We start from the raw sequence: 11,625 nt of genomic DNA, 5'->3' as shown, positions 1-11,625 counted from the left end.
CACACACACACACACACACACACACATCCTAGCTCACCCCACCACTACATAGACCATGTCACAATATTACTCAATTAATCCTGCGAGTGGAGGCTGCCTGCAAAGCGCCTGCTTATTGCATAAAGCCACCCATTGAGAAACCACTAGGCTACATATTGCAACTACCCATTCTTTGCTATTAAAGGTAAGAGATTAGAGTCATGCTTGCTTGTGTATTGCTATTGTACAAAACAGGGTCTTGATCTTGTACAGCGACAGAGAGGAGTTGGGCTTGTTAATCAGGTTGTGTGTGGTCGAATGTTTCTAAAAGCACTAGGCCAATTGGGTTGTCATGAAACCAGGGTTGAACCTGTTTTTTTTCTGAGCGGTTAACGGTTAACGGTTGATCACGGCCGGGATCCATAACCCTGAAAAAGAAGGCATAACAGGTGTTTAGGATTGCTGTTCTACTCACACAGATGCAAGTTTTATGGCAAAGTAGTGTGATAACATCATTAGAGTTGTATCTCCATCTTTATTCATGCATAAATGTGTTTTAGCCGACATGCCTTTACAATACCAACAAGTTACAGCCACCTCCCCTCTATGACTGCTTCACCTTATCTCTCGGCATAGTCTTCATGGTGTTACCTGGTACTGTTGACAATAGCACTCCCCACCGTTATGTCAGATTGCCATTGTGCAGTGCTACATTGATTAGTTGATTGTTTAACAGAATTATCCAACAACAATTTTTTGTAGTCAGTCTTGTTCAGGACCCTTTTCAGGCATCTATGTCAAAAATTTACTGGTTCCAGCTTCTCAAATGTGCTGCTTTTCTCCGTTTCAAACCATTTTAAAGTTAATATCTTCTGCTTTTTGAATGATAGTCAGCCTAAGCAAACAATCTGAAGACATCACCTCGTGCAATGGCATGATTTGCAATTTTCTGCCATTTCATTATTAATAATCAATCTACAATGAAAATAATCACAAGGTTTAATTCAATTCAGCTTTATTGTTTTAATACATGTATGCATGCTTCTGTGGCTCTGAAGGGAGCCAAAGCATGAAAAAATATGGACTGATACTATATTGGTGGTGGTGGGGATGGTGCAGTGCATGCATTTGGGGTGGGAGACCTGGGTTTGATTCCCTCTGGGAACATCAACCAATGTGTCCCTGAGCGAGACACTTAACCCCGAGTTGCTGCAGAGGTGTGCAACTTCTGATATATAGCAATTGTAAGTTGCTTTGGAAAAAAGCGTCAGCTAAATGTAATATTGATACTTCAAATTTGTACCTGAGAGAACCTGAGAGTTATAAACTGGGCGTGTGGAGTTTGAAGTATAGACAGGAATGTTTACCAATCAGGGTGGGTCTAACAAAGGAGACTGTGTTATGGGAAATCTAGGTTCCAGTGTTAGGATTTTGTTTTTTAAATCACTCCAAGTGCAACACTCAAATGCTGGAGAACCCCTTTCCACATCTAATCTAAAACATCTTAAAGCCTCCGGATTCATTCAATAGGATAAACATAGAAATTGAGCTTTTTGCAGATAATGAAAATTAAAATGATGGGTGCATTTAAAGCTTATCTTGCAGGCAAATATTTTTTACAGCAGACTGTAAACTTTTGCTTATTGTCCAAACAACAGTAGAAGAGGTTGAAGTCTGCCAGCACCACGCTCTGTTGATGCTCTGCTCTTTCCTCCAGTCCGATTTGTTTATTCCAGTTGCCTCCACTTCTTCTCTGTGGCCTCCATTTCATTGACCTTGACTTTCTGCAAAAAAACGTGAATTGCAAGAGACAGCAAAACCTTAAACCCAACAAGCAAACAGTGGATGATGCAGGTGATGGGCTAAAGCATCTCTTCCACCAGGGTGCAGTTTTGGTGAGCTGTAGTGCCTGTGATTAAGCAAGGCACCCAAGCTTGGAAACAAGACACCAAGCCGAACAACAGCGTTGCGGAGTCCACATCCCGCAGGGAACAGATGCTAGTCTGGGAGAGAACTGCATGTAAAATCCTTGATTTATTTATGAGTCTCAAAGGGACACTTGAGGGATGAGTGTATGTGGAAGACAAGATGGTGCAGACTAGTGCATGTCAGTGGGCAGTTTTGTGAGGATTAGGATGTTACGCTTCAGGGGAACAAAGTGAGCCTCACCCTCATACTAATGAATTAATTATTGCTGCTAGAATAGACTGCCTTCAGAATGTGAATGTGCATGCATTCCCACCCTATTTTGACAGGGGGCATGTTGTTTTCTAGCTGCGCAACTGCAAAAACAGTTGATGGACTGAATATAATGTCAGCAAGCATTATGGTTATTTCTAACACAGGTGGCTTCAAATGGCATTTAAACCGTGCCTAACCCTATTGATAAGACTCTATATATTTAAACAATAACAGTGTCTAATTGATTGAAGACTAGTGTTGGCATAAATAAGTTAAAGAAAATGGAACTCATGCTAACAGGAGGAAACCTGTCAGCCATATTGATGAGATAACCTTAACTGATCTCTGTGTAGAACTCTGGACAGCTCCCAAACTCTGCCAGCAAGTAATGTATTTTACAGTCTCCATCACCACCCTAGTAGCTCCTATTGAGTGTGTGCCTGTGTGTGTCCGAGGATACAGTTGAAACCAGGAGGTGAGAAGAAATTCAGAAAACCCATTACAGTTGAGGAGATGTGTGACAGTCCATCTGAGCAAAACCCATCTCCTCTCTCTTAATCTTACATCATGGGTACAATGTGTCTAGTGGGTCCACTAACTGACAGCACACACACTTGAGATTCTGTGTACGATGGTCCACGCTCCTCCCGTCTAGTGGCCTGTATCATGTCACACACACTCACACTGAGAAACCTCTTAAATACCTTCTCACACTTGGTGTCGTTTATTGTCTGTTAGAAACAGCCTTTTCCCGTTTCTTCTTTTTCACTGTCTTATCTGTTTTTGTCCCTTTTTGTTTGTTATTTCATATCTTTCCAGGCTGCTTTCTTTCTTTTTTCTTTCCCCTCTCTCTCTTATATTCTTTTTTTATATTTGGTGACTGCACTCTATATTGGGGCTAGAGGAAGGAGAAGGAACATTTTAAACACAGAGCCGGTCGGTCTGTTTGTCACACAACGGTTTGATAGTAACAAAATGTCCCTTATGTGAATACTAGAGTAGATGTGTGACGTTTTGGTTAGGTTTCTCATTGACTTGAGATTCTTGTTCTTTAAGGGATCATTTTGAGTACAGGCATATTAAACTATATGTCAGTTGTTGCTCTATTGCCACGTTACATAATGTCTTTTATTTTCCAGCAGTGTGGACCTGTGGGCATATCATTGCCAGGAACTACGATTCAAGCTCTCCGAAAGAAAGCAAGAAGGAAGAGAAGGGGACAGAAGAAAAGAGGGACTGACTGCAGCAGTAGGAGTTGGACCTTTTCTCAATACTCGTCTTCCTCCATACTCACTCCTCTCTGCTCTCCAACATCTTTGCAGCTTCACCAAGATGAAGCTGAAGGAGGACCTGAACCCCATGCTGCTGCTCCTCTTCCACCTCATGGTATGGATCTACACCTTCATCACCTTCATGCCCTCTTACATCCTCAGCTGGGTCTCCAGACCAGACGTGGGCTGCTGCGGCTCTGAGGAGGAGCGAGCCAAGAAGATGAAGGCCCACTCGGTGCTGGGATGTCCCGAGGGACCCTACCGAGCTATAAGCGCCACTAAGAGGTTGGCGACGTCACTGCACCCAGGACTGGACACCTTGGATAAGATGTTTGCGGACGCAGCCATGAGGTTCCCACACCGAGACTGTCTCGGAACGAGGAAGGTGATCAGTGAGGAGGACGAGCAACAGAGCAATGGAAAGGTGTTCAAGAAGGTAAAGAGTGATGCAGAAAGTGTGGGTAGAAGTAGCAGCATAATGATAGAGGAGAAAATTCCAAAGGAAAACAGGAAAGGAAGGAAAGGAAAAGAATATACAACATATACTGTATATATACAGAATATATATAACACATATGTAATAAAAAAAATTGAATAAGTGGCATAGAGTTATGTAGACTATAAAATGTACAAGAAAATGGGAAAAATAATGATACATGGTCAGTATACAAACATTAATGAATCTACTGCCAAATGGTGCCATATTTGTCCCATATTGTAAAAATTAAGATTGCCTTTTTTTAAATATTAAAGCAAGTCGAGGTGCTATATAAATACTGTGAAAGCCTTGAATTGCTCAATCCTCAGAAAAAAAGCACACAGCCCGTATAGACACCGTCAGGACAGTTGTAATGTCACAAGTATACAGAATGTAGAAAGTGCTGCTCCACTGCTGTAAGAGTCATTCCCCGGCTGCAATGAGATCGGAAATGCCGGCCAATCAGAGCAGACTAGGCTTTCTTTGGGATTGCTAAAATGTTGCGTTTTAGACTCAGACTTCAGAGGGTGAATAAAGGTATTTTCAGCCGGACAGTATGGGAAAAATATGTGTTTTCAACATTAAAGCATGTTAACATGTTTTAGTATAAACCTAAAATACAAGTATGAACCTGAAATGAGCTTAATATGGGACCTTTAAGAGAGGGGGACACATGATGAATATGGAATGATAAAAGGAAAGAGAGAGATTGGTATTTGTTCAAGAGCATATCTAAAGTTTGTTCAAAAAGGAGTGGGAGAATGAAAAACAGTAAAGTTCTGACAGACCGTTTTGGTACAATTATGTAGCCTAGTAGCAGCATGTTCTAATTTGCTTTTAGAAAATGTACTAATTTATGCAACACCTGAAGTCACAGATCACACTAGGCATTAATACTTCAGCATTCATTGCAAACTTTGCCCAGCAAAACACTTTGAAACATTGTAATCTTTATGTTTTGGAGTATGCACCGGCCTGCATAATCAAGACTTTGCCAACTTTGACGTACGTTGCCTACCATACCTCTGAATTACCCCATTAAGCCTAACAGCCTGATTCTTCTTATCCATTTAAACCCCACTGTTGAAACATTTAATGCGTCTTAGCTGTTTAGCGCCTAGCTGTTATTCCCAACAAGTAGAAAACATTACTGTATAGTCATCATTACAGTGTGCCTTTCTGGGTTTGTGTGCTCTGCCATTTATGTACCAATAGGTGCCAGTATAACCTCACTAATACATGCAGGAAGCTCCTGTCCTTTGTTTTTGTCCTGTCTGGGCATACTCAGATGCCTGTGTTTGTCTTCTCCTCATGAATGTGATGACCATGACATGCTAAAGCATTGAGAATGGTAAAAGAAGAGGAAGTAGTTCTGTTTGGCAATAGTAAACGTTACTCCCCTTTCTGTGACTTTTTAAAATGAAACAGGCCAAGCTTGTGGCTATGGGATATAACTCGCAGCATTGTGCTTCTGTGATAAAATGTACTCACTAACACACAATAAAATGGGGTATCCTCAAATGTTTATTGGTCAGAATAATGCGGATAGATTTAAGGGGTCACTGCAAACTCTAAATATATAAAAAATGTAAATCTTGGTAATGGGATTTTAATTGTAATGATTGAGAACACTGCATCCTTGCCTTTTGCTTCATCCCTGACAAAATGTCACTGTACTTCTCTCTCATTTCCTCCCACTCCCATCTCACCCCCTGCAGGTAGTTCTGGGGGAGTACTGCTGGCTCTCCTATGGGGAAATCCTCACAGCAGCATCCCAACTGGGCAGCGGTTTGGCATCACTGGGTCAGCAGCCAAAAAGCAACGTTGCTATCTTCTGTGAGACACGGCAAGAGTGGATCATTGCTGCAGAGGCATGCTTTATGTACAACTTCCCATGTAAGTTCAGCATGTCTGTGAGTATGGACACACATAAATACATAGAGGAGGGTGGACGAATAATGTAAACACCTCATGAAAAGAGCTTAAAGTAACTACAGTAAATCTCTAGTATTAACACTGCAGTAAATGCGGATCATACTCAGTTGCATGCCAGTTAGCATTTCTCTCTTACGTACAGTATGTACTGTACATATGGCTGTCATATCCCTGTTGGTTTGCTCCACTCCTCTAGTTTGCCTATGCTGTTTTTATGTGTTTGGATATTGTCATTTTTTGTTTTCTTGCTTGAAAAATGACAAAAGATTAGTTGATTATCAATTCATTACCTGATACTTTTTTATTCTAAGACAGTTTACTTTCACATGATCCCTATTTAGTTTCAGTTCTGTTGTAAAAGGTCAAGTAAACTTTCCGTATTATACCTGTCTACCCTTGCAATTTGCAAAGTAAAATATCATTATACTGTATATTTACTTTTTCCTATTGGATTTAATGCTTGAAAATTATAATAGCTAAAAAGATTATTTTTTGAAAATGATTGGATACTGTAGTAGAACAGACTGAGGCAAATGGAAATATTCATGGGCAGTAATGACAACAGCAATGAAGTAATTTTGTACTTTACACAACAGTGTGCTTTCAGTTTTAAGTTATACTGTATAATGACTTTAAAGGAAAGTCTGTGTTCAGTGTTTACTGTCTTTCGCACTGGGCGTATTCCAAATGTGTGGTGTGTGTGTGTGTGTGTGTGTGTGTGTGTGTGTGTGTGTGTGTGCTCACATGTTAGTGTTTGCAGTGTACAACTTGTAACATGCTGGGCCCAGCTGAGACCGTAGAAGGTCAATCTGTCCCTTCTGCTTTGTTGTTACATAAGTGTCCCGCTTCTTTCACTCCTTTTTTTCTTCATCCGTTTCATTTTCTTGTGATGGAAACACTCAAATAATGACAATAATGCATTTTTATTTTATACATGTACAGCCTTGCTACTTATACATTGGATATACCTTTTGTGGATAGCAAAAAGGCTATTTTCTTTCACTGGAAAACAGTTCTTTAAGCATGTATCACCATTTCAACAGGTCTAGATGAATCATTACATATTAGCACAAGACTGATTGTTACCGGTAATATTATAAGAGTTGTAACATAAATAAAAAGAATTACTTACATGTAAAGATGTATAAGAAAATCACAATATGTTCCTTTAGGGAAAAAAATGGTTTTCACTTTGACAAGAAACTGCGTATGTTTGTAATGGAACACTGTAAACCACAGAGATGGGTGAGATTTTCAGTCAAACTACAGAGAGCAGTACAGCAGCAGCTTATTTCCCTAAGGGATTGTGTGCTGATTTACTCTTTAATATGTTCTGTGAGTTGCGTTCAAGGAGTACTTTCTTTACTATGCGCACCCACAGCAGAACTTTAAGCTCACTACATCTTTCTAAATGTTCTTAAAGGATTTCCTCTGTGTGCTTCAGTTTATGCTCCATTAAACTGACATACTTTTAAGATATGCTGCAAGTACAAGCCAATAAAGCATCTTTAAAACTATATTTCTGTCTTGCAAACACAAACATTGGGCACTGGAAGGAACAGGGCTGTGGAAAACAAAGTGTAGGGATGTGTGGGGGGAGTTAAAGTTGGAAAGAGCGATGGTGGAAAAGACGGGGGGGGGGGGGGGGAGTCAGGGAGAAAAGTGAGGGGTGATGGCGTCAGAAAGGGGTGAGAGAGTCACGTGAACATGTGATGTTGACAAAGGCATCAGGGAGTGCCCAAAGGCCCCCTGTGAACTCAACCCTTTGTGTGTGTGTGGTTGTTGTGTGTTTTGTGTGTGTGTGTGTGTGTGTGTGAGAGTGTGTGTGTGTGTGTGTGTGTGTGTTTGTGTGTGTATTTTATTTGCTTTTTGTCAGAAGGCAAACAAAGTGGTCATCATTTGTGAGTGTCATATATGTGTTAAATGAATGAGATGTAAAAATGTAACAGGCAGCAATTACACAGCATATATTCTCCACACAAGGCTGTTGTCATATAAAGACATCATAAGTTCAGTTTTAGCTGCTTTGTCTTAACAACCATCTCAAGACCCCATTTGTGAAGTGAAAAATGCAGAGTGACCAAGCTAACACAAGGCTGAATATCTCTCATAGTCTTCATTGCAGTTACTGAGTGAAGCCTGGAGGTTTGTTAAGTCTTAAAATTACCTGTGGTTTGTGTGTGTGTGTCAGTGTGTTTGTGTGTGTGTGTTTGTGTGTGTGTGTATATGTGTGTGTGTGTATGTACGTGTGTGTGTGTGAGTGTGTGTGTACGTGTGTCAAGCTGGAGCCCAATCTTGTGTTTATATCTCACGGCTGGAGGTGTCATGGCCCCTCATCCACACTCATTCACACACAGTAGCAGAGCAGGAAGTATTGGTGCTCCATGACGCAAGAATGTGATGTCACTAAGCCCTGTCCCATAAACCCATGTGTCTGTGACTCTGTGTCAGTGTAGGGACGATGGGTTATAGACCTTGCTACTGTGTGTTTTGCTACCTCTCTCTCTCTCTCTCTCTCTCTATCTGTCTATTCTCCTGTCTCTCCCTCTTTTTCACTTTTTTTTCTCTGTCTTTTCTCAGATGTAAGGGTTGACTTAAAGCTAGTTTGCTGCTGGCACTCTGATCTTTTAACACACACACACAATCACAAAACAAGGAGGCATATATTCACACAGCAAAAGCCATGTATTTAAAGTCCCTCTCCATATAAAAATGTGCTTTGCTTACTGTTGTTTCACTTGTATGTTTGAGCCTCACTAGAATGCGTTTCTTTACCATTAATCTGCTGAAGGGAGAACGATTCTCCCAGCTCTTCTTACATCTGAGTTTAAGGCTTTTACATACAACAGGATTTGTGACATCACAACTAGTTTGGAGCCAATTGTGGATCAGTATAATGAGTATAGGCGTATGAGTATGCTACGGAAAGTTGAAGCCTCCAGGTCACATACACTGGGAATTGATTTTTGATTGAAGTAGGGACATCTTGTGTCCAGCTGTTAAACTTTTGAAGTGAACAAAATTTACATATTCATAGATTCTGAAATTTTCAATGAGTGAAGTGAAGTTATTTGAACTTTCTTTGTTGAAAAAAACATATTAGGCACTGAGTATTTGAACCTGTTTGGAGGGGGTCTTTAAAAAGTGAGCCAATTCCTAAGACCATCATGCGATGTGATACATCTGATTCTGTCCAGCACTGATTGATCTAGGAAATGTCAGGTGGAAATGAAAACCTTTTGAAATTTTAACAGTTGGAAAAGTCAAGGCAAATGGCCAAGTCAGTCTAAATCAAGTGGGGATGTGAGAAAAAAAGTCACTCCTGTACTGTCGGTCAGACACCAGGCTAAATGTCACCATCAGATGTGAAAGACACAGATATCTGATTTTTATGAAAGTGATCAAACTCTATCTCTCTTAATAGCTCCAACTACTAATGCTCCTACGTATGCAAGCAACACTCAGTCAGACATATTCACTTAGACATAACACACACACGCCCTCACATACCAATACTGTTTTCATCCCCAAAAGAGTGCTTTTCAGGCAGTGGGAGCTTATGTCCCATTGGCTCTGAGGCTGTGCTGAGGCCTCTTGAGGTGCCTGATGATGTCAACGGTGTGGGTGGGGCCAAGACAACAGAGACTAAGCGGTGTAAACAGAGTGCACGTACATGGTCCATCTTCACACATTTTTCATTGGCTATACAATGACTGGACACACACACACACACACACGTCTCTAAGCTAATTTCAAGACATTATTTATTAAATTTATTTATTCACAAATGTAAACACAAATGTAAACCCTTTTGCACTTGGTGTATTTATGTATCATTTTCTGCACCTGTTTGGTTAAGGGAAAGGCAACCCCTGTACATTATAGTGCAGTCCAGTGCAATAGGTTTCCAATAGAGTCAACAGACAAACAGGTATAGCAGTTGTCTCAACAACAAAAAGAACAATTTAAGGTAACAGAGGCATCAGATAGAATTTATTGCAAGGCTATTGCAATAAATTTCATCCACATTTCCCTTCTCAGTCAATTTACAGACTGCATCTTCAAGCCTTCAAACCTCAAGGATTTGTTAAGTGACATTTACCTTGAATTTGGCTTAGACATCCGGCAGACATTTGGGGTAAAGGCACAATGATATGGAGATATTGTTGACATATATATATATATATATATTTCAAATGGCAAAAGTTGCAATTTGAACTCAACATGAAAGAGCAGCTATTGAAATCAGTATCATTTTAGCCATTCAAGGCTGTGTATCAGAAAGTGAGTTTGATTGGTCAGTCTCGCTATAGGTTAACTTATAGATGTGCACTTTCTCTACATTACAGTCAGCAGGGACTGTTACATTATGTGTAGAAATTATTAACTGTGTTACATGACTAGTATGTAACTATGACGAAACAAGGCCAGTAGACGTGTATGTTTCAGTCATTTGTAATAAAGTGTTTTATTTTGTGGATGTGTGTTGCAGTGGTCACCCTTTACTCCACGCTGGGAGGTCCAGCCATTGCTCATGGGCTGAATGAGACTCAGGTCACCCTTGTCATCACCAGCAGAGAACTCCTGGAGACCAGACTCAAGGTTAAGATACACTCCAATACACAAACGTTCTGCATACAATACAACAAATCTGTTCACACACATTTAAAGAATATAGGGAATATTGCATTCATCACAAAGGAAATCAGCAAAATGTAGGCATCTTTAGCATTTTAGCTTAGTCGCAAAGACACCTCAGGTCTGTGCAGAGGAGGGACAGTTAGGTGTAAAGTTGTAACTGTTTGTGGATAGTAAATGAGGATCAACAAGTATCAGTACTTATATTGTTTGGAGAAACCTTGTTGTTGAGTATTTGGTCTTGATAGTGGGAGTAGCCACACTGGTTGTAAATTTTTGGTATTGCCCAATCCTCCCACAGACGTATCATGTGTAACAATGCATGTTTAGTTTAGTATTTCTGTGGTAATGGGCAAATAAGATAAATATTAAATTATAAAAATAATCAAGCAGTGATGAATGCATATTTGTGTAGCCCAATACCACATATCTCAGAGGGCTGCATAGGCAAACAGCATTCAGCAACAACTTCTGGCCCAAAACAATTTTGTCCCTAAGGACATAATGAAAAAGTACTCTTGGTAAGGAAAATGTAAGAGATCCGCCTTTTATGGAGTTGTAAATGGAAGATAAAAGTTGCAAAGATTTTAGTTATACTTGACGGTTGAAAAGTAAGGTTTTTAGTTAATAAATAGAATAAAACGGAATTACAAAAAGTCCCAAACTGATATAAAAAGTCTAAACAAAATATTAAATTTTGAAATACACATTCCTTCATCTTAGTCTACAACTCTATTCCTGAAATAAAAAGCTAAGTAAACTAAGACTTCCTGACATCAACTGGTGTAGTATATGACTATAACAATAATATTAAAGCAATTTCAAGGCCACTGTTGCAGTGCTGACTGAGGGGAGGAAGAGTGTGTCACCATAGAGACATATCAATAACGGCATGTGCATATGCCTTATGTTAAGGGCTGTTTTTGACAGGTTCAATCCCCAAATACAAACAGTGCTCTGGCAATTCAATAACCCTTTTATGAAGATGACATAAACACAGCTCCTCTGTTCACTCTGCATGGGTTTTTACCTACTTGTCTAAGAAGAAACCTGGTTTTCATCATGTGCTGCTTGTTATATCTGTGCTTACGCGTGTGTGTGTGTGTGTGTGTGTGTGTGTGTGTGTGTGTGTGTGTGTGTGTG

General features: G+C 40.0%; 1 protein-coding gene across 2 annotated transcripts in view; it reads left to right on the top strand.

Moving 5' to 3' along the window:
* acsl3a (acyl-CoA synthetase long chain family member 3a) overlaps positions 1-11,625 on the top strand; it is a 27,552-nt gene that overhangs the window by 1,843 nt on the left and 14,084 nt on the right. Inside the window, exons 1-4 of one of the 2 annotated variants that reach the window (XM_032504889.1) lie at positions 25-184; positions 3,300-3,867; positions 5,628-5,805; positions 10,337-10,446. In XM_032504889.1, coding sequence (XP_032360780.1) covers positions 3,493-3,867; positions 5,628-5,805; positions 10,337-10,446 — 663 coding nt within the window. In that variant the 5' untranslated portion in view covers positions 25-184; positions 3,300-3,492. Of the gene's footprint in view, positions 1-24; positions 185-3,299; positions 3,868-5,627; positions 5,806-10,336; positions 10,447-11,625 lie in introns of those variants that run through there. The other variant, XM_032504883.1, reaches the window with a different exon arrangement.

The sequence above is a fragment of the Etheostoma spectabile genome, chromosome 3, assembly GCF_008692095.1.
Source record: "Etheostoma spectabile isolate EspeVRDwgs_2016 chromosome 3, UIUC_Espe_1.0, whole genome shotgun sequence".
NCBI lineage: Eukaryota > Metazoa > Chordata > Actinopteri > Perciformes > Percidae > Etheostoma > Etheostoma spectabile.
This window is presented reverse-complemented; position numbering and strand designations above follow the sequence as displayed.